Source organism: Trachypithecus francoisi, unplaced genomic scaffold (genome assembly GCF_009764315.1).
Source record: "Trachypithecus francoisi isolate TF-2019V2 unplaced genomic scaffold, Tfra_2.0 Lachesis_group12, whole genome shotgun sequence".
Classification (NCBI taxonomy): Eukaryota; Metazoa; Chordata; class Mammalia; order Primates; family Cercopithecidae; genus Trachypithecus; species Trachypithecus francoisi.
The window spans coordinates 77,986,799-78,014,053 of NW_022681457.1; the positions used below are offsets into that span (position 1 = coordinate 77,986,799).

At 47.0% G+C, this 27,255-nt stretch overlaps 1 protein-coding gene across 5 annotated transcripts; it reads right to left on the minus strand.

The window, feature by feature from the left end:
- Positions 1-263: 263 nt before the first annotated feature.
- On the minus strand, positions 264-22,586 carry NSUN4 (NOP2/Sun RNA methyltransferase 4). 5 transcript variants are annotated; one of them, XM_033226543.1, is made up of 7 exons: positions 21,437-21,772; positions 18,665-18,814; positions 17,817-18,160; positions 15,533-15,687; positions 10,066-10,226; positions 1,942-2,066; positions 264-885 (listed from the first exon to the last, which is right to left on the minus strand). In XM_033226543.1, the coding sequence occupies exons 3-7, from the start codon at positions 18,104-18,106 to the stop codon at positions 609-611; spliced, it is 1,008 nt and encodes a 335-aa protein (XP_033082434.1). In that variant the 5' UTR covers positions 18,107-18,160; positions 18,665-18,814; positions 21,437-21,772; the 3' UTR covers positions 264-608. The 5 variants fall into 5 exon arrangements, 4 of the variants coding, with proteins under 4 accessions (XP_033082434.1, XP_033082432.1, XP_033082435.1 ...); XM_033226541.1 differs by lacking the exons at positions 18,665-18,814; positions 21,437-21,772 and adding an exon at positions 22,032-22,586; XM_033226544.1 differs by lacking the exon at positions 18,665-18,814 and having other exon boundaries at positions 21,437-21,735.
- Between the last annotated feature and the right edge of the window lie 4,669 nt (positions 22,587-27,255).

Below are 27,255 nucleotides of genomic sequence, written 5' to 3' on the forward strand. Positions count from 1 at the left end.
TTATTCAGCTCAGAGGGCTTTTCCAATGTGAGTAGGTAAGCAGATTATTTTGCATTGGCTTAATATTTTTAGTTACTTGTTCCTTAAATTAGATCACAGGCCATATGGAAAACCCAGGTGGGCTTAATTGAGCCTGCTGCCTGCTCAAGACTGATCAGGTGGAACTCACTTCAAGGGTGACAGGGGCTCAGTAACTGGCTGGTACAAATGGAACTAATGGCATGTGCACCAACATGAAGTCCCCAACTGCAGCCCCAGGTCTATAGAGCTTCAACAACTTTATTGGCCAAATGCTTCTTCCTATGTTTACAACTTAGTGTGAGCCTGCTCACTGGCTTTTCCTTCTAAGCCACTAAGGGGGCAGTGAACTTTGGTGCAGGCCTGGATATGGGGCAGGGGGTAATGAGTGAGTAGAAACCTGCTGATGCTCCACAATTGGACAACAGGACAGAAAATCTTCTACTTCTTATTGCCAAAAACTGCAGAAAGACACGAACAGGATGGAGATAGGACCCAGAGTGCATCTCTGCCACTGGTCCCAGTTTCCAGTTTCTGGTGCCTCTAACAGAGTATACCCTTTGTCTTCTTGCTTCAGGGATTGGGTGATGCTATGTCAGCCTACGCATTTTGCAGAAGTACATAGGGCCAAAATTGGCCATGAGGTTTGGTATTACCAGTTCCCCAACCTGGCAGGATGAGAAGAAACAAAATGTGTCCATGAAAAGCCTTCGGAAGTGAGTCAGATCTTCCACCTGCACCTGGATACTGTATTGATTGGCCAGGAGCTCAATGGCACCTTGCACCACATACTCGTTCTGTAAGTGTGAGAGTGAGCAGGTGGAATAGACAACGTGGCCTCCTGGTTTGGTGGCAAGGAGTCCAGCCCTGAAACCAGAAAGAGACAGAAGCAGTGACTAGTGAGCTTCCCAGCAGTAGAAGAGCAACATAAGGAGCTGCAAACATGGATAAGGGAAGGCTACTATGGGATGGGTAGTTGGTTAGACAGCCTCTCAAGTCCCTTCCACAATGACACTGCCTGAAAAGCCATTCTCAAGGCAGATAGCAACCCAACCTTACTCCATGAGCTCTTCACTAGGAAGTCTCCTCACAAGGACCCCCTGATCTCTGTTTATGGACCAAATTGCTATGCTGGCTATGGAATGAGCCCTTACCCTAGTAGTTTTTTTTTTTTTTTGAGACGGAGTCTCGCTCTGTCTCCCAGGCTGGAGTGTAGTGGCCGGATCTCAGCTCACTGCAAGCTCCGTCTCCCGGGTTCACGCCATTCTCCTGCCTCAGCCTCCCGAGTAGCTGGGACTACAGGCGCCCGCCACCTCACCCGGCTAGTTTTTTGTATTTTTTAGTAGAGACGGGGTTTCACCATGTTAGCCAGGATGGTCTCGATCTCCTGACCTCGTGATCCGCCCGCCTCGGCCTCCCAAAGTGCTGGGATTACAGGCTTGAGCCACCGCGCCCGGCCCCTAGTAGTTATTTTTCAAACATACGCTACTCACTGGTACTGAGGATGAAATAGCATGAGTGAATCTGTGCAGCCCACTCTAGTATATATGTCCTACTAGATAGGGTTGTTTTTGTTTTTGTTTTTTGAGACAGAGTCTTGCTCTGTTACCCAGGCTGGAGTGCAGTGGTGCAATCTCAGCTCACTGCAGCCTCCACCTCCTAGGTTCAAGTGATTCTCCTCCCTCAGCCCCCTGAGTAGCTGGGACTATAGGTGTGCATCGCCACACCCAGCTAATTCAGATAGGGTTTTCATGTTCCAGAGATGATCCCATGATTTCTGTCTCCTCTAGGCAGCTCTCCAGCCATAAGATTCCTGTGTGGGTTATGGTCTTGGTAAGAGTTTCCAGTCCCCCAGTCTCCCAGGTGACCAGACTCCCAGAGCACTCTGGCACAAAGTCCTGAGTTTAAAAATCTGTCACTCACGCAAGTAGCTGCATTTGCAGCACAGGCAATATCTGTCGCTCCTTCTTCCTTGACCGCTTAAAGATGTTGTTCTCCTCTTCATGAAGGGAGTGGCGGTCTGTGGTACAGGGCACATCCACCAGCACCTACCCATAGTGTTAAAGGGTAAAGTATTAAAGATCCTTATAGGCTTCTCTTCCTTAGGCCAGAGATGTTTTAGGCCCCTGGCCCAAGTTTGTGAAATATTCCCTCTGCCCAACCCTCCTTTAGCAGAGTACTTGACAAAGTTCTTCATTTTAACTTGGTAGACAATTGTGAAATAATGACTGGGAAAATAGTATATCTGGGAATATTCAAGGCTGGTCAAAAACCCAAAATTAACACACAAACAACTATAATTTGTTTTTTTTTTTTAATTTTTAGAGACAAATATTGCTCTGTTGCCCAGACTGGAGTACAGTGATGTGATTATAGATCACTGCAGCCTCAAACTCCCTGGGATCAAGCAGTCCTCCCACCTCAGCCTCCTGAGTAGCTGGGGCGACAGATGCAAACCACCACTCTAGACTAATTGACTAATAATATATATATACACATACACATATTTTTTTTTTTTGAGACGGAGTCTTGCTCTGCTCTGTTGCCCAGGCTGGAGTGCAGTGGTGCAATCTTGGCTCATTGTAAGCTCCACCTCCTGGGTTTACGCCATTCTCCTGCCTCAGCCTCTCGAGCAGCTGGGACTACAGGCACCCACCACCATGCCCGGTTAATTTTTTGTAGTTTTAGTAGAGACAGGGTTTCACCATGCTAGCCAGGATGGTCTCAATCTCCTGACCTCATGATCCGCCCGTCTCGGCCTCCCAAAGTGCTGGGATTACAGGCTTGAGCCACCGCGCCCGGCCTAATTTTTGTATTTTTGTAGAGACAACATTTTGCTATGTTGCCAAGGTTAACTATAATTCTCTAAACAGTACACTTATGATTTGGTCATTTCTGTATTATACTCCAATAGGAAAGTTATTATAGTCTGGACAACATAATGAGAGTGAGATCCCACCTGTACAAAAAAATTTTTTTAATTAGCCAGGCATGGTGGTGGCATGCACCTGTAGTCCCAACTACAAAAAATTTAAAAATTAGCCAGATGTGGTGGCATGCACCTATAGTCCCAGCTACTCAAGTGGCTCAAATGGAAGGAATACTTGATCCCAGGAGGTTGAGGATGTGGTAAGCCGAGATTGTGCCACTGCACTTTAGCCTGGGAGATACAGTAAGACTTTGTCTCAAAAAAAAATAAATAAAATAAAGTTATTAGAAAATTATGACAGGAGGGCCGGGTGCAGTGGCTCAAGCCTTTAATCCCAACACTTTGGGAGGCCGAGACGGGCGGATCACTAGGTCAGGAGATCGAGACCATCCTGGTTAACATGGTGAAACCCGTCTCTACTAAAAAATACAAAAAACTAGCCGGGCGAGGTGGCGGGCACCTGTAGTCCCAGCTACTTGGGAGGCTGAGGCAGGAGAATGGCGTAAACCTGGGAGGCGGAGCTTGCAGTGAGCTGAGATCCGGTCACTGCACTCCAGCCTGGGCGACAGAGCGAAACTCTGTCTCAAAAAAAAAAAAAAAGAAAAGAAAATTATGACAGGAGGCTGGGCACAGTGGCACACATCTGTAATCCCAGCACTTTGGGAGGCCGAGGTGGGTGGATCACCTGAGGTCAGGAGTTTGAGACCAGCCTGGCCAACATGGCGAAACCCCACCTCTACTCAAAATACAAAAATTACCCAGGCATGGTGGCACATGCCTATAATCCCAGGTACTCGGGAGGCGAAGGCAGGAGAATCGCTTGAACTTGGGAGGCAGAGGTTGCAGTGAGACGAGATTGTGCCACTGCACTCCAGCCTGGGCAACAAAGCGAGACTCCGTCTCAAAAAAAAAAAAAAAAATTAGCTGGGCGTGGTGGGAGCACTCTTGTAGTCCCAGCTACTACTCAGGAGGCTGAGGTGGGAGCATTGCTTGAACCTGGGGGGTGGAGGTTGCAGTAAGCCAAGATCACACCACTGCACTCTAGCCTTGGCGACAAAGCAAGACTTCACCTCAAAAAAAAAAAAGAAGCTTACGATAGGACACAAAAATAACCACAAAACTTAAAAGGAAACAAGACTCCTTGAGCAAGTCAGCAGAAACAGAATCCAGTAAAACTAAATTCCCAGTTTATTTGTTTGTTTGTTTTTGGGATGGAGTCTCGCTCTGTCACCCAGGCTGGAGTGCAATGGCGCCATCTCAGCTCACTGCAACCTCCAACTCCTGGGTTCAAGCGATTCTCCCACCTCAGCCTCCTAAGTAGCTGGGACTACAGGTGCACAATACCACACTCGGCTAATTTTCGTATTTTTCTAGTAGAGACGGGATTTCACCATGTTGGCCAGGTTGGTCTCAAAATCTTGACCTCAGGTGATCCACCCACCTCAGCCTCCTAAGGTGCTGGGATTACAGGCATGAGCCATCATGCCTGACCGACCCCAGTTTGTTTTCTCAATGAGACTAGCCAATTGCAGGAGTGAGAAAGGGAGAAAGAGCAGGAGTGAGATGGGGAGAAAGTGTAGATGAAGTTCCATCTGTAATTGATTGTCAACAATAGTTTTGATATAGGAATTATCCAATGTAGAATTAAAATATTAATATAAACCTTCCTAGATAACAAAAGAAGTTAAAAGAAAAACAAAACAGCAAGGACAGAGACCCCACAGTGAAAGAAACATGGTAAATAAACACAGTGAAATAATTTGACAGGAGTCAGGCGCAGTGGCTCACACCTGTAATTCCAGCACTTTGGGAGGCTGAGGCAAGCAGACCACGAGGTCAAGAGATCAAGACCATCCTGGCCAACATGGTGAAACCCCATCTCTACTACAAATACAAAAATTAGCTGGGCGTGGTGGCGCGCACCTGTAGTCCCAGATACTCAGGTGGCTGAGGCAGGAGAATCGCTTAAACCCAGGAGGCAGAGGTTGCAGTGAGCCAAGATCGTACCACTGCACTCCAGTCTGGCAACAGAGTGAGACTCCATTTCAACAAAAATTAGGCCGGGAGCAGTGGCTCACGCCTACAATCCCAGCACTTTGGGAGGCCGAGGCAGGCGAATCACCCGAGGTCAGGAATTTGAGACCAGCCTGGCCAACATGGGGAAACCCTGTCTCTACTCAAAATACAAAAATTAGCCTGGCATGGTGGCAGGCACCTGTAATCCCAGCTACTCAGGAGGCTGAGGCAGGAGAATCGCTTGAACCCAGGAGGCGGAGGTTGCAGTGAGCCAAGATTGTGCCACTGCACCCCAGCCTGGGTGACACAGCGAGACTCCATCTCAAAATAAATAAATAAATACAAAAATTAGCCAGGCATGGTGGCGGGTGCCTGTAATCCCAGCTACTTGGGAGGCTGAGGCACAAGAATTGCTTGAACCCTGAATGTGGAGGTTGCAGTGAGCCAAGATGGGGCCACTGAACTCCAACTTGGGTAACAGAGTGAGACTCTATCTCAAAAAATAAATAAATAAAATAATAATAATTTGACAGAGCTGAGATGAAAATCATCAATGGTATCAATTGCTTAAGTCAGCAATGAAAAGAATAAAATGTATAGATTGGCTCACAAAGCAAAACCTGTCTATGCAGCATATAAGAGATACACCTAAAAGGAAATGTCCTAAATACAAAGGGATGAGCAAAGGTACAGCTGCAATGTTAAAAAAAAAAAAAAGCTGTAGGAGTTTCCCCGACCCAAAAAGGAGGATATGTCTATAGACTCTTTCCTTACTCCTTCTCAGTGTCCTGAGTCATGGCCAGAACTCTTAGGAAGATGGCTACAAGATATACTTAGGACTGCTGGACTCCTGAGCCCCTGATACAGAGAAAGAGCAGAGCTATGTAATTTCAAGGGGACTATAAATCAATGGCAATATATCTGAATATCTTGGTTCTAATATATCTAATACTGCTTCAGTAGTGTCAACAGTGGAAAATGTTCATTTTGAGAGGCCAAGGCGGGCGGATTGCTTTAGCCCAGGAGTTCGAGAACTGCCAGGGCAATATGACAAAACCCCGTCTCTACAAAAAATACCAGAAAAATTAGCTAGGCTTGCTGGCACATGCTTGTAGTCCCAGCTACTTGGGAGGATGAGGCAGGAGAATTGCTTGAGCCCAGGGAACAGAGGTTGCAGTGAGCCGAGATTGTGCCATTGCACTCCAGCCTGGGCAATGGGAGTGAAACCCTGTTTCAAAAATAAAAAAACATGTTGATCTCAGTCACAGAAGAAAGAAAAGGAAGTTGTACTGTTGCACTACACTTAGGAAACATTTAGGGAGGGTAGTCAAATCACTCCACATCAAATATGGCACGTGCATCTTCACATCAGGCACTGGCATGGATGTCAATCATAAATAACCAGTCCTGCCAGGATAGTGCTCCCACTGAATCTCAGCCCTGGGCAAGTGTCTAATAAATATTATTTGTATTAATATCAATTTGTATAATATTGTATTATAAGGGAAGATAGAAACATGTTCAAATAAACATCATATTATTTGAAATAGAGCTCACAAAAAAAAGAAAGTTGTGAGTTGGGGGGAAGGGTTAGTGTCTTCCATGAACATGCAGAGCTCTGAGGTCCTGTCCCTTCTCCAGCTGATGGACAAGTGGCGCCGGGAGAAGGATGGAGTTACCAAGAGTATGTAGAGCCCTGAGGTAGTATTCTTCTTTGCATCTAAAGTGCTTAACGCAGCTGGGCGTGGTGGCTCACACCTGTAATCCTAATGCTTTGGGAGGCTGAGGCAGGAGGATCACTTGAACTCAGGAATTCGAGACCAGCTTGGACAACATAGTGAGACCTCATCTCTACAAAAAGTTAAAAAATTAGCCAGGCATGGTGCACGTGCCTGTAGTCTCAACTACTTGGGAGGTTGAGGTAGGAGGATCTCTTAAGCCCAGAAAGTCAAGACTGAAGTGAGCCATGATTGCATCACTGCATTCTAGCCCCAGCAAGACCTTGTCTCAAATAAATAAAAGTACTTAACAGTTGCCTACCACAGCAGAGTATATTGCACACAACTAGTTTTTTTGTCTTGTTTTGTTTTGTTTTGTTTTGTTTTTGAGACAAAGTCTCGCTCTTGGACCCCAGGCTGGAGTGCAATGGTGTGATCTCGGCTCACTGCAATCTCCGCTTCCTGTGTTCAAGCAATTCTCCTGCCTCGGCCTCCCGAGTAGCTGGGATTACAGGTGCCTGCCACCACACCCGGCTAATTTTGTATTTCTAGTAGAGATGGGGTTTCACCATGTTGGCCAGGCTGGTCTCGAACTCCTGACCTCAGGTGATCCACCCGCCTCAGCCTCCCAAAGTGCTGGGATTACAGTCATGAGCCACCGTGCCCGGTCACAACTAGTTTTTCAACAAACAAATTAACAAAGACATCTTCAAACATCAAAGCTGTCAAGTGAAAGAGCAGGTCACTCATTCTATATTGTTCCAAAATAAGTAGCTAGGATTAATGAATGGAAATAATTATAATAATGGTAAGGATTGTGATGATTATAATACTAGTGAATGCTTTCTATATTCCAGACATTGTGCCAAATGCATTCTTATTTAATTTTCACCTACAGGATAGGCACTATACTATTACCCTCATTTTACAGATGAAGAAGCTGAAGTTTAACTGAAAGTTAAGTAACTCACTGAAACTTCTCTGGCTGATAAGTAATGGAACCAGGTCTAATCCAAGGAGTCTGATTCCAGAATCCTTGCCCTCACCCATATACTATGCAATCTACAGATTGCAGTAAGAGGCAGAACTTTCTAACATTGTAAGTGTTCAACAACAGAATCTCAGTGTGCACCCATCAATGGATGTGTTTAAGCATAGGCTGAAAAATGATGATGGCTCCTGCTTGCCTAATTTTCACCGCCAGGTACTATACTAAATGCTTTCCCTGGATACTCACTGAATCCGCACAATAATCCTAAGTGGTAGGATTACCCTGTTTCACAAACGAAGAGGCTGAAGTTCAGCAAGATCAACAGTTTGCCTAAGGTTAGTAAGTAGCACCCCTGTAATGTAGCAATTGGTTAGGCTGACAGGAGAGGTCATGCTCTCTCCACCATGTTCCGCTGCTCTCATACCAAGAAAAATGAATAGGCCAGGCGCAGTGGCTCACGCCTGCAATCCCAGCACTTTGGGAGGCTGAGGCGAGTAGACCACTTGAGGTCAGGTGTTCGAGGCCAGTCTGACCAACATGGTGAAACCCTGTCTCTATTAAAAAAAAACAAAATTAGCCAGGCGTGGCGGCACACACCTGTAATCCCAGCTGCTTGGAAGGCTGAGGCAAGAGAACCGAACTTTGAACTGAGGCTTGAACCAGGGAGGCAGAGGTTGCAGTGAGCCAAGATTGCACCACTGCACTCCAGCCTGGGCAACAAGAGCAAAACTGTCTCAAAGAAAAAGAAAAAAATGAGTAGGGGATTCCTATACAGGCAGAAAGCAAGTCTCAAGCCTATCCAAGATTCCATAAGCCTTGGTCTTTCTTTCAGTTTCTTAGAGTGGTTGAGGCAGAATGGTGAGAACTAGACAGATTGGGTAAATCAGGTGACAACACAGAGACAACAGCTATATATTTTATATATTTTTAGAAATATGTGTTCTAAACAAATATTTTTAGAATATGCCATTTAAAATAAAATAAATAACTTGAAAACATGAAGAGACTGGCCTGGCACAATGGCTCACATCTATAATCCCAGCACTTTGGGAGGCTGAGGTGGGGGGACTGCTCAAGCCCAGGAGTTCGAGGCCAGCCTGGGCAACATAGTGAGACCCCATCTCTACAAAAAATCATTTGCTGGGCATGATGGCACACTCCTCTAGTCCCAGCTACTCGGGAAACAGAGGCAGAAGAACCCCTTGAGCCCAGGAGGTTGAGGCTGCAGTGAGCTGTGTTCACACCACTGTACTCCAGCCTGGGTGACAAAGTGAAAACTTGTCACTCAAAAAAAAAATTTTTTTAAGTAAATATGGAGACTTTCAACATGATTCATAATAAGAGATTGTAAATTAGATACTATCCATTTGGCAAAAAAATTAAGTTTGATAGCATCAATGTTGGCAGGATGTGGGAAATCAGTACTCATTCCTTATCAGTAGGAGTGAAACTGGTTTAACCTCCACAGAGATTTAGCAATCTCTATCAAAATCTTAAATTGATATAAACTGTTATTCAACAACTACCCTTCAAAAATGTCAACAAAATTTAAAAAGGACTTAACCCCAGGACACATTATTAAATGAAAAAAATACAAAGTTCAGAAGAGTGAGTACAATATAATATACTACCGGCCAGGCGCAGTGGCTCACGCCTGTAATCCCAGCACTTTGGGAGGCCGAGGCGGGTGGATCATGAGGTCTGGAGTTCAAGACCAGCCTGGCCAAGATGGTGAAGCCCCGTCTCTACTGAAAAAAAAAAAAAAAAATTTAGCTGGGCATGGTGGTGGGTGCTTGTAATCCCAGCTACTCAGGAGGCTGAGGCAGAGAATTGCTTGAACCCGGGAGGCGGAGGTTGCAGTGAGCAGAGATCGCACCATTGCACTCCAGCCTGGGCAACAAAAGTGAAACTCCTTCTCAAAAAAAAAAAAAAAAAAAAAAGAAACAATCGTTATCTATAGGGTGGGGAAGTAGGGGGCTACAGGCCAGAAGAGAGAAACTCACTTTTCACTGGATACTCTTTTGTGCCTTCTGAATTTTGTACCATGTGCTGTAATAACATTCAAAAATAAATAAATGAGTTTATTCATACTTATCTTCGTGAGGCTTTCTGAGCAACCAAGTGACTTGAGAAATAAAGTAAGCCTAATAACTTTTTTCCCCACTCAAATAGGTTCAAATTCTTTTTTGCTGCCAACTGTCTTTAATGGAGATAATAACCAGTCATCTAAGGTGATTTTTCTTTTGGTCAAATCACCGATGTAGAACTGGCTGGTCCAGAAACAGCTCTACATACTCAAACATAGGGGCTGGATCCTAACCCCTCAGGCCCTGGAGCCAGGATGGGGAGGCCGCATTAAGCTGGATGCATGTCCTAAATCAAGAATCACTCACCCGGTCATAGGTGTCCCCCTCCAGTTCTCCCCATTTCCTGCCATCCCATGAGGTAACTCGAACTCGATTTCTATCCCTGATCTCTTGAGGCACATAGCTGTGAAGGATCTTCTGTAGTCTGGCTACTCGGGAAGTGGAGAGATCATTGGCAGCAAGATTGCCTGTGGAAATAAAGATACTTCAGAGGCCATGGCCGAGTGAAACATTCCACCAGCAACGGCACTAATGGAGTCAGACCAATTCTCAGGCAGTCCCAGCCAACACAAACCCCAGCATCAGGAACATTTATTATGTGCATGGCACAGCATCAGTCATTCTGGAGTGGGGTTGCAATGGCAAACACCTACATGGGCCAGAAAGTTATTTAAGTCAATGAATAAAGCAGACCAAGTAAGACTCCTTTCCTTTCTCCTTTCCTGTCCCCTCTCCCCTTTCTCCCCCTCTCTTTCCCCTTTTCCCTTTTCCTTTCCTATCCCCATTCCTTTCCTCTTTCTCCTCTCCTTTCCCCTTTTCCTTTCCTTTCTCCTCCCCTTTTCCCCCTCCGCTTTCCTCCCTTTCCTTTCTCTCCTTTTCTTTTCTTTCTCTCTCTCTCTTTCCTTTTTCTTTTTTTTTTTTTGAGACAGTCTCATTCTGTCACCCAGGCTGGTGTTCAGTGGCACAATCTCGGCTAACTGCAACCTCCACCTCCTGGGTTCAAGCGATTATCGTGCCTCAGCCTCCCGAGTAGCTGGGACCATGGGTGTGCGCCACTTCACCTGGCTAATTTTTGCATTTTTAGTAGAGACAGGGTTTCATCATGTTGGCCAGACTGGTCTTGAACTCCTTACCTCAGGTGATCCCACCTGCCTTGGCCTCCCAAAGTGCTAGGATTACGGGTGTGAGCCATTGCACCCAGCCACATTCTTTTTTTTTTTTTTAAAGACAGGGTCTCTGAGTATGGGCATAGTGGCTCACGCCTCTCATCCCAGCACTTTGGGAGGAGGCCAAGGTAGGTGAATTGCTTCAGCCCAGGAGTTCGAGGCCAGCCTGGGCAACATAGTAATACCTCATTTCTACAAAAATAAAAATGTATTTAAATAATTTTTAAAAAAGAGACTGGAAGGCCGGGCGCGGTGGCTCACGCCTGTAATCCCAGCACTTTGGAAGGCCAAGGCAGGCAGATCACAAGGTACGGAGATCGAGACCATCATGGCTAACATAGTGAAACCCATCTCTATTAAAAATACAAAAATTTCGCTGGGCATGGTGGCGGGTGTCTGTAGTCCCAGCTACTCGGGTGGCTGAGGCAGGAGAATGGTGTGAACCCAAAAGGCAGAGCTTGCAGCCAAGATCGCACCACTGCACTCCAGCCTGGGTGACAGAGCGAGACTCTGTTTAAAAAAAAAAAAAAAAAAAAGACTGGGTCTCATTATGTTGCCCAGGTGGGTCTTGAATTCCTGGCCTCAAGCAATTCTCCCACCTCAGCCTCCCAAAGTGCTGGGATAATGGGTATGGGCCACCTTGCCCAGCAAAGAATATTTATTTCTAAAAGAATATGCTCTCCCAGTATTCTGGAAACCTATGGCTCTCTTCATCTTTGGTAGATAATACTACAGTGGATTTACCCAAAATTATTCTCCTCTTCCCCCTTAGGAATAGAACCCCAATTTTTTGGAAGGGAAAAATTGCCCCAGAAGACTACATTTCTCAACCTTTCTTTAGTTTCACTCTTGTTGCCCAGGCTAGAGTGCAATGGCGTGATCTCGGTTTACAGTAACCTCCACCTCCTGGGTTCAAGCGATTCTCCTGCCTCAGCCTCCCGAGTAGCTGGGGTTACAGGCATGTGCCACCATGCCAGCCAATTTTGTATTTTTAGTAGAGACAGGGTTTCTCCATGTTGGTCGGATTGGTCTTGAACTCCTGACCTCAGGTGATCTGCCTGCCTCGGCCTCCCAAAGTGCTTGGATTATAGGTGTGAGCCAGCAGACCCGGCCAAGCCTTTCTTTCACAACTAAATATGACTATATGACTAACTTTTGGTCATAGTTGTAGGCAGAAGTATTGGATAGGAATTCTGGGAAGATATTTTTAAAAAGCTGACATAATTGGGAGATGAAATGAGTCTCTTTTGCCCAATCCTTTCCTCTTGACTCAAATATGGATGTGAAGGCTGGACCTCCAACAGTCATTTTGGACCATGAGGCCTTGTCTTAGAGCTTTACTAGTTATATATCTTCTCCCTCTTAAAGGGAGGGAGGCTAAGGCTAACACCAGCAACAAAATACATTGCAAAAGGAAAAAGGGAGCTTAAGTCCCTGATGATTGTGGAGCCTCCATACCTGGAGTGCCTATATCTCAGCTTCTCTTATGTAAGAGATAAATTAATGTTTCCCCTTTAAGCTAATTAGTTAGGTTTTCTATCAAATGCAACCAAACCTAATTCTGATTTACCATCTACCTTTCATTTTCTCTTTATTGATAGACATGAGTTCAAGAAATATCTCACTTTGCTTAGTGCTACTATGAGAAAAATATTGCAAGTTTGATGTTAAATGACAGTTGATACCTGGCCTCTGAGTCAAAGAGCAACAAGGGAGGGTGCAAGAATGCGAGATGCGAGTGTCCACCTTATCTAATGGGAGTGGTCACTACTATGAACCAGCTTAGTAATACCACAAATAAATGTCTCCTTTTTTTTTATTTTAATGGAGACGAGCTCTCACTATGTTGCCCAGGATAATCTCGAACTCCTGGACTCAAGTATTCCACCTGCCTCAGCCTCCTAGCTTGTGCTGGGATTACAGGCATGAGTTACCACCCCCCGACCAATGTCTCCATTTTTGAGGGCACTCAAAGAAGTAAAAATTGTATTCTCTGCTCTAGAGGAATTTGCAGAAGGATATGAACTGAGAAAAAGAAAGATGGGTTCCAGTTCTGGCTCTACCTCTAATTCTTGTATTATTTATTTAATCTCCACAGAACTCAATTTCTCCCTCCATAAAATATGAGGGCTAGACTAAGTAAACTCTAACTTTCCTTCTTATACAAAAACTGTGATCCCGTCTTCCTCGAATCAAGAGTCGTCATTTGGATGAGGAGCTGGGATGAAGGTGAGGTGCTGATAAAGTTAAGCACACCTTAGAAGAACAACTCTCAATTACTTCTTCTTTGCCCTTCTTCCTCCTCCTAGTTCAAGTTCCTCCTCCTCCAAGTAATGCTACCCTTACTCATCTCCCTTCTAATGGATTCCCACAGCATTCAGTCAGATCAGAATTGTCCAGCACATCGGCTGGGCTCTCTTGCATTGGATTCATTAAGCCCATGACCCATCTTTTCTTCTCTCCCTCTGGACTTACAGAAAATGTGATACCTGTCTGAATCAACCAATGCCTATCATAAGGTTGGATGCTGACTCAAACTGTGCAAGCTGGCTGACAAGAGCTGGAAAACAAGGGTCTAGGCCCAATAGAAAGGCTTGGGCACACGGCAAGAGAAGCCTGGCTGAGCTCCACTGCACTCCAACTTGGGTAGAAAAGTGAAACTTCGTCTCAAAAAAAAAAAAGTGCACAAGGCCTTGGCTGGGCTACTTTACTGAGACAAATAAGATGTGGGCCTATCCCCAAGGAATCTACCTTTTTTTTTTTTGAGACGGAGTCTTGCTCTGTCGCCTAGGCTGGAGTGCAGTGGCCGGATCTCAGCTCACTGCAAGCTCCGCCTCCCGGGTTTATGCCATTCTCCTGCCTCAGCCTCCTGAGTAGCTGGGACTACAGGCGCCCACCACCTTGCCCGGCTAGTTTTTTGTATTTTTTAGTAGAGACGGGGTTTCACCGTGTTAGCCTTCAGGACGGTCTCGATCTCCTGACCTCGTGATCCACCCGTCTCGGCCTCCCAAAGTGCTGGGATTATAGGCTTGAGCCACCGCGCCCGGCCCCCTTTTTTATTTTTTTTTTTGAGACAGAGTTTTGTTCTTGTTGCCCAAGCTGGAGTGCAATGGAGCGATCTCGGCTCACTGCAACCTCCGTCTCCCAGGTTCAAGCGATTCTCCTGCTTTAGCCTCTCGAGTGGCTGGGATTAGCCTGCTACCAGGCCCGGCTAATTTTTTGTATTTTAAATAGAAACGGGGTTTCACCCATGTTAGCCAGGCTGGTCTTGAACTCCTGACCTCAGGTGATTCACTTGCCTCAGCCTTCCAAAGTGCTGGAATTATATGCGTGAGTCACCGTGCCGGGCCAGAATCCATCATCTTTAAGAGGGAGAAGATATAACTAGTAAAGCCCTAAGGCAAGGCTAATGTTGCAAGGGCGATACCCATGCTGTAGGAACACAGGAGACAGGCATCATTTCTGAACTGGCCACCAGAAGTCATAAGGAAAGATGTCCAAGAAGTGGCACACTTGAGCTGAGGCTTGAAAGTCAAAAGGATAGCTGGGCATGGTGGTTCACACCTGTAATCCCAGCATTTTGGGAGGCCAAGGTGGGCGGATCACAACGTCAGGAGGTTGAGACCATCCTGGCTAACACAGTGAAACCCTGTCTCTACTAAAAGTACAAAAACAAATTAGCCAGGCATGGTGGCGGGTGCCTGTAGTCCTAGCTACTCAGGAGGCTGAGGTAGGAGAATGGCGTGAACCCAGGAGGCAGAGCTTGCAGTGAGCCAAGGTCGTGCCAGCCTGGGCAACAGAATGAGACTCCGTTTCAAAAAAAAAAAAAAGAAAGTCAAAAGAATTTGGACAGCCAAGGGTGAAGGAATTCCAGGGAGAAAATTTAACAAGAGCAAAGGGAACAGAGAGTAGCAGAGTAAGATTAAAGCACATAAAGCGTGGAAGAGTGACATATAAAACATGTAAATGGTGACTGCAGGCAGATCTTATCATTTTAGCTGGTAGGCTAAAGAAATGGGCTTAATCTTAGAGGAAAAGTAAACAGATGAAGAGGAGTGTGTGTCATGTGATCAACTGATCAGAGCCCTACTTTAATCTGACTTCAGAGAACTTGTTCAGCAATCTTTCTTGACCAATTGACAGAGAAAGAGAGGAACTAATGAAAAAATATACAAGCTTAGCAAGTAAGTACTACCCTCCACTCTGACTTTGGGACTAGAGAACCTACCATATTCTTTTTGTGTGTGTGTGAGGGACAGGGTTTCACTCTGTCACCAAGGTTGGAGTGCAGTGGCACGATCTCGGTTCATTGTAACCTCCACTTCCCAGGTTCAAGCAATTCTCCTGCCTCAGCTTCCTGAGTAGTTGGTATTACATGCGTGCACCATCACACCTGGCTAATTTATATATTTTTAGTAGAGACAGGGTTTCACCATGTTGACCAGGCCGGTCTGGAACACCAGGTGATCTGCCTGCCTCGGCCTCCCAAAGTGCTGGGATTACAGACGTGAGCCACTGCACCCAGCTGAACTTACCATATTCAATGTACCTGGGACTAGGTGAGGTAGGGAGTTCTCTCCGCCCAACACACCAGCACCCCGACTTACGGCAACAGCCAGTCTGAAGCAACGCTAGTGTCTTTCCCCCAGGAGCTGCACACAGGTCAAGCACGATGTCCCCAGGCTGCAGGCCAAGGGCCAGGACAGGCAGCAAGGAGGCAGCATCCATCAGATAGTAGTCCATGACACCCAGGCTGCCAGGTCTGGAAAAGAGGAGACCACTTTATTGTTAAATTCCAGGTCAGGACACCCACTGGGAGTCAAGGCCACCAAGTCCATGCCCTCTGGGGCCTGAGCTCCAATCAGCAAAAATTCATTTCTCAGACCCACACTTACTTATTCACTTATTCATTCATCTATACGGGAGCCAGATTATTTATTTATTTATTTATTTATTGACGGAGTTTCACTTTTGTTGCCCAGGCTGGAGTGCAGTGGCACGATCTCGGCACACTGCAACCTCTGCCTCCCAGTTTCAAGTGATTCTCCTGTCTCAGCCTCCCGAGTAGCTGGGATTACAGGTGCCCGCCACCATGCCTGGCTAATTTTTTTTTTTTTTTGAGATGCAGTCTCTCTCTGTTGCCCAGGATGGAGTGCAGTGGAGCAATGTTGGCTCACTGCAACCTCTGCCTCCCAGATTCAAGTGATTCTCCTGCCTCAGCCTCCCAAGTAGCTGGGATTACAGGCATGTACCACCACATCCAGCTAATTTTTTGTATTTTTTAGTAGAGACGGGGTTTCACCATTTTGGTCAGGCTGGTCTTGAACTCCTAATCTCGGATGATCTGCCCGATTTGGCCTCCCAAAGTGCTGGGATTACAGGTGTGAGCCACTGTGCCTGGCCAATTACTGTTTTTAAATAGCTGTCTTCCTCACTAAACTGGAAGCTCTATGAGGGCTTGTGCATCAAGGCACTTGAATGCCTAGTATTTGGTAGACAATTTTTTTTTTTTTTTTTGAGATACAGTCTCACTCTGTCGCCCAGGCTGGAGTACAGTGGCACGATCTCAGCTCACTGTAATCTCCACCTCCTGAGTTCAAGCAATTCTCCTGCCTCAGCCTCCCAAGTAGCTGGGACTACAGGTGCACACCACCATACCCAGCTAATTTTTTTTTTTTGAGACAGAATCTCACTCTGTCACCCAGGCTGGAGTGCAGTGGCATGATCTCAGCTCACTGCAAGCTCCACCTCCCGTGTTCACGCCATTCTCCTGCCTCAGCCTCCCGAGTAGCTGGGACTACAGGTGCATGCTGCTACGCCCGGCTAATTTTTTGTACTTTTAGTAGAGACAGGGTTTCGCTGTGTTAGCCAGAATGGTTTTGATCTCCTGATCTCGTGATGCGCCCGCCTCGGCCTCCCAAAGTTCTGGGATTACAGGCATGAGCCACCGTGCCCAGCCACCCAGCTATTTTTTTGTATTTTAGTAGAGACAGGGTTTCACCGTGTTGCCCAGGCTGGTCTCGAACTCCTGAGCTCAGGCAATCCGCCCGCCTTGGCCTCCCAAAGTGCTAGGATTAGAGGCGTGAGCCACCGCGCCCAGTCAATATTTTTAAATAAATAAATCAGTCTTTCAAAATTTATTCTTTTCAAAAAATAAATCAGTCTTTTTGAAAGTCCGATAAAGTCTTTCAAAAAGTTGTAGGGTATCGATTCCCATACCCTACAACTAACATTGAGCTCTCCTTAATTGTTAAAGCAGAATTCAGCATTTGATTCCGCAGTCTTTTCTCAAGCAACTTCGTCTACATGAGGATTGAATCAAGAAAACTGGAAGTTCTTTCTTTTTCCCAGTCTAATACCAAGTTTGTGCCCCTATGCCAGCCCTATTTCCCAGGAAAGTCCCATTACCTCTTTGCTACCATGAAGTTACTTTTCCTATTCATTTGATGGGTGGCTGTGAGGACAAAATGAGAAGACTGCTGTGAATAACACACATTTCAACTTGAGAGGGCCCAGTGAGTGCTCATGTAAAAGGTGGCTGTTTTCTACCAGAGGCACAGAGCAGAGTGGGTTCAAAGTGCAGGTTCTGGGTCTAAATATTAGCCACATCACTTAACATCTGAGGGACCTAAAGCAAGTAAGAATCTTAACTTCTGTGTACCTCAGTTTCCCCAAATGTAAAAGAGGAGCAATAATAACTACTTCATAAGGCTGTTGACAGAACAAAAAGAGATAACATATATATAGCACCTCAAAAAATGCCTAGTCTGTATAAACATGCCATAAATATTAGCAATATCATGGTCCTTATTACAGAGAGTAGACGCTGAGTCTCATCATATCTACTTCCAGCAGGCACTCAGGACTGCTTGTCACAGCTCCAGATCCTACCTGGCAGGAGGGAAGCGACTGACATCCCCTCTGGCAAAAGTGAAGCATCGAAGGTTCGGACTGCAGGCCCAGGAGGCAGGGGATGGGGCTGCAGATTCGCCAACCTCAGACTGCAGTTCCCAGTGGGAGAGGGCTTTATTCACAAAGTCCTTGGCACTCAGCTGCTCCAGCTTAGCATTTACATGATCCCAGGCAGCAAAGTTATTGACCAGTGCACCATACTTCTGCTCTGAGAGGAGACTGACACGGACTGATGGCCAAAGATCTCCAAATTGCACACTGTAAGTCATGTCAAAATACTGCAAAGCCAGTCGAACGGCAGGGAATTTGGGCTCTGTGGCAGCCTAAAAGAGAGAAGACAGGCTTATTGGTTTTCCCAGTCTTGCCTCTACCCCCTACTACCTGACCCCACCTCAGAGTCTAGGGGCAACTTGGATCCAGCTAGTGCCCACTCCTGCTTTTGCATCCCGCCTGCCTGCCAGAGAAGTGTGAGAGGGAACAGTAGCAGAGGGTGGGCCTTCCCATCCCAGGGTTGTCTGATAAAGATGTAACTCTCATGGTACTGTGTGGGGGTCATCAAGGAGGGAGACCTTGGAGTAAGAGGAACTTAGAAGAATGGGAGCTCAGGAGAGGACTCTTGAGGAAAGCCTACAGAAGATTAGGAGAAACTATAGAGGCTCTGGGAAGCTTTGAACTTAAAAGCAAAAGGCCCTTTTCTTCTGAACAGTCCTATTTAGAAAGTACTTTCATGTCTTCTAGCTTATGTGAGCACTACAACTGATAGCTCAGTAAGATACAAAAATAAATAAATAACATTTCAATGTGATGAAGAGATGCGGGTAACTTACCTAGCGTCATGCAGTGACCAGCACCATAATGCTTAGAATCAGAGGGTTGAAGGTCATGGTGGGAGAGTTCCCAGACCCCAGAAAGGTAGGATAAGGAGGGCACACAGAATCTTGAGGTGTGAACCAAAACAGGGACTTGTAGGATGACTGCTATGGGGGTAGCAGGGGACAAGAGGACAAGAGCGAGGAGGCAGAGTACAAGAGAAATGAAGACTTCAGATGAGGAGTCCACAAGTTGGTCCTGATAGCTGCAGCTGGGATGCTTGTTATAGCTGGCAATCTTGTTACTATCTATGCCTTGCTCTGGCCTAGATTTTTGGTCTGGTCAGAACTTTTGCTCTGGCTTTCATTTCTTGTTATGGTGAGGACTCTCACTCTGACTGTGACTTTTGCCCCTGCTGGGACTCTTGCTCTGGCCTTGACCTTTGCTATGTTGGGGACTCTTGCTCCGGTTCCAACTTTTGCAATCATAGACTCTTGCTCTTGCCCTGACCTCTGCTAATTTGGGGACTCTCACCCTGGCGCTCATTTATGCTAAGCTGGGGACTCTCACTCTGGCCCTGACTTGTGTTTTGTTGAGGACTACTGCTCCGGCCCCAGCTTCTGCTAGGATAGGGACTCCTTTTCTGGCTCGGACTTCTGCTCAAATGATGGCTCTTGCTCCGGCTCTGACTTCTGTCATGATGGGGACTCTTGCTTTGGCTCCGGCTTTGGCTTTGGTGGGAACTCCTGCTCTCACTGTCACTACTCTGGCATTCCCTAATAATAGTCGAACTACAGCTGGGATTGGTGTTACAGCTGGAATCCTTGGATGAAGGCAAAGGGCAGCTGTAGGGGATCTGCAGGGGCTCTTTGCAAGGGCCTTGAGAGGCCACAGGGTAGATATGGAGGCCACAGGGGACAGTATCAGGGTAGGCCCGGACTCGGGAGACAATGGGTAAACTTTGAGGATCAAAGGGTGTTCTCAAAGGGATAAAAGAATAGATATGGGTAGAACAAGGAGGCATCACAGGCTGACGACGAGGTTGGGGTGGGCCCCTAGGAGTGCTATAGGTGTCACACAGAGGCACAATGGGAGGGGGGTCTTTCGAATGATTGAGGGAGCCAGACAGTGGGCAGGGATGGGGGGTGGAGGGAACCACAGAGTATATATGGGTATTGCAGGGGGGCCCTATGGAGGGTCCATGGGGGCTGCTCTGAGCATAACTATTGGGCGAGACAGGATCACAAGGAAGGCAGAGGGGAAGAGAAGTGGGGATAACCGTTTTGAGGGTTCTACAGACCACAGTCGGTAAGGCAGTCCCTGGGGGAAGTTCTTTGGGGCTGGAATTTGAAGGAGTTGTGATGTATGGCTCTATACAAGAAGGACCAGAGAGGCAGGAGGGAGGTGAGGGAGAGGTGCGGGCCTTAGTGGGCTTGGGCTGGCCAGAAGGGGTGTGCTGGGGAGTGTTGACTAGGGAGAGACATTTGTGGGGCGTACGTGACTGTCTTAACTCTGGGGACTTAGGGGACTTCGGCTGGGGGGAAACTGGGGTGGGAAGAGGGGGTTCATTATAGCTTCTGCGGGGAAGTGACTGGGGTGGAGATATAAACTGGTTGCCCAGCGGTGAAGGGAAGGAAAGGACAGAATGAGGACCATGGGGACGAGATAGTTCCTGGGAACAGGGGGGACCAGAAATTGTGGTGCCCGGAGTTAGGATGAGGTAAGAGTTCCCACTTGGCTCCCAAGAGAGAAGGGACTCAAAGCAAGCCTTCCTGGGAGTCTGGGACTGGGGTGACCAAGGAGAATCAGTACTCCCGGGGCTCAGGCGGACGGCATAGCAAGGACTCCCAGGGGTAGGCATGTAGGCCTCTGAAGAAAGATGGGAGTAATGATAAGAGCCCTCCTGAGGTGACCTGGGAAAGCCAGGCCTACCTGCCTGAGAAGAGAGTGGGGAGCCACAACAATTTTTCTCAAGGGGCAGGTCAAGCTGTGGTTTGGGTTCACAAGAGTCTAGAGGCTTAAGGCTGCCACGGTAAAAGCTGCCAGTAGGTGGGGAAGATGCTGGGGAGAGAAGGGGGTCATTATAACTTCTCCCTGAGGACCAGTGAGAGGGCAGAGAGATCATCAGCCCAGTTTCCAAAACTCTGTGAGAAAGGGTTGGGGAGTCCACAGGACTAGTTTCCACTGGCCGGCGAGCAAGAGGAGGTGAAATCGTGAGGCAAGTTCCCGGGGTCCTATGTGTAGGAGGAGGCGAAATCATGGGTCCAGTTTCCAAGGGTACACGAGTGAGCTGAGGGGAGGTCATTGGGCTCGTTCCTGGGGACTGATGAGCAAGGGGAAAGGAGGTTGCCGGGCTGGTTCCAAAAGGTGAAGGGCATCTGCTGGAGTAACAGAGATTAGTGCGCTGGTCAAAGCACACGCCTTGAAGACAGGCACGCCGCATTCTCGAGGGATTCATCCAGCTGCAATAAGGGGTCCGCTGACAGAGAGGGGGTGACCCCGGAATGCTGAACTGCTCAAAATAAGGGCTGGAGAGTGGGGAACCCGAGTAGCAGGGCTCGCGGCAGTAGGTCCTTTCCAGGAGTGGGGAAGAGGACTCAAAAGAACATCTCCCTGAGTGCGAGGAAGGTTGTGGGGGTGGAAGAGATGGTGGAGGCCGCGAGGGAATCGGCTGGGGTGGGTAGGGGGTCGTGCCAGGCATAGAAGAAATTCCAGGGCTTCCAGGGAGGCAAGAAAAAGGGTCTCTGGAGAAGCAGGGAGATTCCAGAGGATGAGAGGATTCGTTGCACCTTTTGCCAGGGTTTGGGCCGGCAGTATGGGCAGGGTGGTCGCTGTAACCTTTCCCGGTCGCCAGAGGCAGTTCCAGGTTGAGGAAGGGACTGAATCCTTTCCTGCAAGGCGGCGGAGACCCAGGAGTGCAGGGAAGGTCGCTAAGGTATTTTCCGAGGGGTGAGGGTGACCGGACTGGAAAAATCAATGAGGAAAGGAGGAGAAGTCGCGGGGGGTGGGGGGGAGAATGGGCAAGGGAAAAGGGGAGGGGAGGGAGGGAAGTAAAAGGGGTAGTGGGGGACAGAAAGGTATGGGGACACAGCTGAGGAACAAGAGACCGTGACATCACTAAAAGAATGAAGGCGAAGGTAATGACGCAACTTAGAGGGGCGGAGTCGGGAGACTGCAGACGTAACAAGTGGAAGAAACGAACGCTCGGGACAGCAAGAGTGAGGACAGAGGCGGTGACGGAACAGACGTGAGAGGGAGGTGCCTCCGGATGCTCAGATAAGTACTTAGGAAAGACGCGTAGGCGTTCTAGAGGGCCGGGAAATGGAAGGACTGGAGAACCTTCCACCCTCACTTTTCCCTCCTGCGCCCCCAGCCGGACCTTACCCATTTCTTCTTATGTCGATGTCTACGCGGGACCGTCGCGAAGTCCACAGGCTTCAGCAGCTCCCGGACACCCCTCAGTGTCAGCGCAGCCATGTCGGAGTGCGCCACTGGGTAATTCCGACCGGAACCGCAGCGGGAGACTCGCGTGTTCCGGGGAGGTGGTGAGCGCCACCCGGCGGGACACTAGCGAAAAAGGGGGAAGGAAATACAGCCCACGTTCTCCCAGGACTCCGCGCGCCTCTACAGACTCCGCCCCGCCAGGGATCCCCTGAAGGCTGCTGGAAAAAGAGCAACCTGGCGCCCGGAATGATGACTCTTCCTGGATGCTTGGAGCAGTGCGAGGGACTCCAAAGAAGCCCCTAGCCCACTTGGGGGATCAGGGAGGATTAGGAGCTGGTGGTTGAGTACCGAAAGAGTTAGCTAGGCGAAAAGGGAAGGGAAGGGCCTCCTAGGCCGAAATTGCATGGAGGAAGTCCTTAGGTATAGGAAAATGAGACGAGACTTGTAGGCAGAAGCAGATTTGCAGTGAAATGAATGAAGCTTAAGTTTCAGGACCTATCATTTGCACGCCCCCTTTCAAGGACCTGTACCTAATTTGTATTATTATTATTTTTTTTCTTGAGACGGAGTCTCCCTCTGTCGCCCAGGCTGGAGTGCAGTGGCACGATCACAGCTCTGCAACCCTCGCCTCCTGGGTTCAAGCGATTCTCCTGCTTCAGCCTCCCAAGGAGCTGGGATTACACCCAGCTCCTTGGGACACCACCACACCCGCTAATTTGTGTATTTTTAGTAGAGACGGGGTTTCACCATGTTGGCCAGGCTGGTCCCAAACTCCTGACCTCAAGTGATCCATCTGCCTTGGCCTCCCAAAGTGCTGGGATCACAGGCGTAAGCCACAGTGTCCGGCCAAGTTTTTTTTTTTTTTTTTTAACTATGGCTTCTCAAATTCTGGAAGCGTTAGGCCCCACAACATTTGACATCACTGGATCCAGTGGAGAGGAGGGACATGATCAGAAACTGTGTTTTTAAATGATCATTCAACAGCCAATTATCAGGGTGGGTAGGAGTGAGGCAGGGAGATCAAAAAGCAGGGAGATTGGCTGGGATTACAGACATTGTTACCAGAGAGAGGGTTCTTGGATCTCTCACAAGAAAGAATTCAGGGTGAGTACACAATGCAAAGTGAGAGCAAGTTTATTAAAGTAAAAGAATAAAAGAATGGATGTTCCATAGATAGAGCAGCCCCAAAGGGCTGCTGGTTGCCCCATTTTTATGGTTATTTCTTGATGGTACCCTAAACAAGGGGTTATTCACACCTCCTCTTTTTAAGAGGAAGTCTGGCTCTGACGCCTAGGCTGGAGTGCAGTGGCTTGATGTGATCTCGGCTCACTGCAAGATCCGCCTCACTGGTTCACACCATTCTCCTGCCTTAGCCTCCCAATAGCTGGGACTACAGGCGCCCGCCACCTCGCCCAGCTAATTCTTTGAATTTTTGGTAGAAACGGGGTTTCATCCTGTTAGCCAGGAGGGTCTCGATCTCCTGACCTCATGACCTACCTGCCTGGGCCTCACCAAAGTGCTGGGATTACAGGTGTGAGCCACCGTGCCTGACCGCCTCCTCGTTTTAGACCACATAGGGTAACTTCCTAACGTTGCCATATAAACTGTCATGGTGCTGGTGGGAGTGCAGCCGTGAGGATGACCAGAGGTTACTCTCGTAGCCATTTTGGTTTTGGTGGGTTTTGGCGGACTCTTTTACTGCAACCGGTTGTATCAGCAAGGTCTTTATGAGCTGTATTTTGTGCTGACCTGTCTCAAACTGTGGCTTAGAATGTCTTAACCGTCTGGGAATGCAGCCCAGTGGGTTTCAGCTAAGGGAGGAGACCACCCCTTATATCATCTTATGCCCAATTTCTGCCTCCAAAGAAAGAAGTAAAAACTAAAAGACAGAAATGAAAGCCACAGGCAGACAGCCGGGTGCCACACCCTGGGCCTGGTAGTTAGAGATCTAACCCTTACCTAATCGGTTATGTTATCTGCAGATTATAGACATTGTCTAGAAATGCACTATGAAAATCCCTATCTTGTTTTGTTCCAATCTAATTACCGGTGCATGCAGCCGCCAGTCCAGTACTCCCTGCTTGCTCCATCAATCACAACACTCTCACATGCACCCCCTTAGAGTTGTGAGCCCTTAAAAGGGACAAGAATTGCTCACTCGGGGGGCTCGGCTCTTGAGAGAGAAGTCTCGCCGATGCCCCCAGCCGAATAAACCCCTTCCTTCTTTAACTTGGTGTCTGAGGAGTTTTGTCTGCGGCTCGTCCTGCTACATTTCTGTGTTCCCTGACTGGGAAGCGAGGTGAATGGTGGATGGTCGAGGCAGCTCCTTAGGCGGCTTAAGGCTGCCCTGTGGAACATCCCTGTGGGGGACTCCGATCAGCCCAAGCGACACGGATCCTGAAAGCGCCGCTGGGTAGGTATTTGCCCCAGTGGGATGCCTGGCCAGAGCAGTGTGTGGCAGGGCCCCGTGGAGGATCAACACAGTGGCTGAACACCGGGAAGGAACAGGCACTTGGAGTCTGGACATCTAAAACTTGGTAAGACTAGTCTTTGAAACTTGCACACTCCATTTGAGTGGAAGCGTGGCCTGATCCCCCATGGTGTGCCTTTATCGGCACTTTGGTTTGGGTTTGGGTTTTGATTTGGTTTGAATTGCTTGACAGGACCAGTCTTGGGAACTTGCCCACTCCATTTGAGTGGAAGCGTGGCCTGATCACCCACGGCGTGCCTTTATCAGCACTTTGGTTTTGTCTTGGTTTGAATTGCTTGACAGGATTGGTCTTGGGAACTTGCCTACTCCATTTGAGTGGAAGCGTGGCCTGATCACCCACGGTGTGCCTGTACCGGCACTTTGGTTTTTGTTTTTGACTTGACTTGGATTGCTTGGTACTTTGGTTTTGACCTGGCTTGGATTTCTGGATATTCTGATTTTGGTTTTGATCTTGGTTTGGTGTAAACTACAAAAGTGTGTGTGTGCCCTTTTTACCCATTGTTTTGTGGTGTGTGTACGGTGTGAGCGTAGTGTTTTGTCTAGAGGAAACATGGATGAGGCACAAAGTAAGCCCATCCCACTAGGAACTATGTTGAAAATTTTCAAAAAAAGGATTTAAGGGAGACTATGGAGTACTATGACACCAGGAAAACTTAAAACTTTGTGTAAGATAGACTGGCCAGCATTAGAGGTAGCTTGGCCATTAGAAGGAAGCCTAGGCAGGTACCTTGTTTCAAAGATGTAGCACAAGGTAACATGTAAGCCAGGGAACCCAGACCAGTTCCTGTACATAGACACTTGGTTACAGTTGGGTTTAGACGCCCCCCCCCCCCCCCCCCCCGGTCCCAACACACAGTGGTTGAGAGAACAGCAGCATAAGCACCTGGCAGAGGCAAGGAAAGACCAGCAGAGAGAGAGAAAGGAAAGAGACAGAGGAAAAGAGGCAAAGAGACGGAGAGGAAGAGAGACAAAGAGGGAGTCAAGGAGAGAGAGAGAGAAAGACAGAGGCAGAGAGAGAGAGGAAAAGACAGAGACAAAAAGAAAGTCAAAGAGAGACAAAGTCAAAGAGAGAAAGAGAGTATATAAGTAGTTAAAAAAAAAAGTGTACCCTATTCCGTTAAAAGCCATCATACCAATTCTAATTTGGACAAAACAAGGTCTTATTAATAGCAAAGGATAATTAAAATCCCAAACTTACAAGGTTTTCAACAAAAGTAAAGTTTGCTAAAAGTTAACACTGTAACATGTATTATAGTAACTTCTATTCTTGTGGCCTTAGACAGTCTAGTCCACAGACATAAAAAAAGGTTTGCTTTGGAAAAGAATGGTTATCATCTTCGGAAAAAAAGGGGGGAGAAGGGGGGGTGGAATTTATATAAAAAGAGTGTTATATGGCAAATTCTTGTCCTGAAATAAATTAACTGGTTGTTTAAAGAAAGAAGTGTTTGTAATAAGTCAGAAAGTTAAGGTATGTGGAAAAATTGCCTGTAAAAGTTGTGAAAGAAAAAGATTATTAAAAAGTGTGTTAAAAAAGGAATTTATGCAAAAAATGTATAATTTAAAAGTAACTAGGCCTCCTGAATGTAAAACTATTGAAAAAAAAAAAAAAGTTTATGTGCAAGGTGTATAAGAAAGCAAAATAGGCCGGGTGCGGTGGCTCAAGCCTGTAATCCCAGCACTTTGGGAGGCTGAGACGGGCGGATCACGAGCTCAGGAGATCGAGACCATCCTGGCTACTACGGTGAAACCCCGTCTCTACTAAAAAATACAAAAAACTAGCCGGGCGAGGTGGTGGGCGCCTGTAGTCCCAGCTACTCGGGAGGCTGAGGCAGGAGAATGGCGTAAACCCGGGGGGCAGAGCTTGCAGTGAGCTGAGATCCGGTCACTGCACTCCAGCCTGGGCGACAGAACGAGACTCCGTCTCAAAAGAAAAAAAAAAAAGAAAAAAAAAAGCAAAATATATCTCTGGTAAAAGGATTATAAGGAGGCATAAGAATGTACATTTTTACCTACATTAAAAAGTTTTAAAAAATTATTGTTTTGAAGGTTTAAGCAAGTTTTAAAACATTAATTATAAAGAACATTCTGTGTGTAAACATATTAGCTAAAGTTAAAGAAGTATCATCCAGTTTTTCTGTGAACTGGACATTAAAGTAAAAGCATAACAAGTTTTTCTTAAAGCACCAACCTGCTCTTTAGCAAAAGTTATAAAAGGTTAAAAAGAGTCTATGAAATCTTACCTTATGGTCAGACATTAAAAATTAAATAAATATGTCTACAAGGTTTTATTAAAATTAGGTTTAACATTAATAACACGCTAATACAAAGATAACATTTAGCTTATCTGGTATAAAAATCATACGAGAAGCATTGTTAAATGTAAAATGGTATTTGGCTTTCTTTGGTTTATAAACCAATAGAAAATAGGAGCTAAAGGAAATTTCTCAGTAAAAAGGCACTAAGGACTATAAAGTCCACTGCCAAGGTCCCCACATTTAAAACAAAAGGTCAATTTCTTAAAAATTATATACTTGGTTTATCTTCCACTTTCTCAAAAAAAAAAAAAAACTGAAAGTCTTTTAGCACATGTACCACCCCTAGAATTTCCAGTAAACCAGCACCAGCCTGAAGATCACGTTCTCATCGAAAGGTAGAAAGAAGAAAAACTCAAGC

What these genes read in the sequence shown, in the direction of transcription:
- NSUN4 (XM_033226541.1), bottom strand. Translation starts at nt 22,124, where the DNA reads ATGGCTGCGCTGACACTGAGGGGTGTCCGGGAGCTGCTGAAGCCTGTG. An exon ending in GCTTCAGACTGGCTGTTGCC is followed by an intron (nt 10,227 to 15,532) that starts GTAAGTCGGGGT and finishes TTATTTCCACAG; the next exon opens with GCAATCTTGCTGCCAATGAT. An exon ending in AGGGGGACACCTATGACCGG is followed by an intron (nt 2,067 to 10,065) that starts GTGAGTGATTCT and finishes CACTATGGGTAG; the next exon opens with GTGCTGGTGGATGTGCCCTG.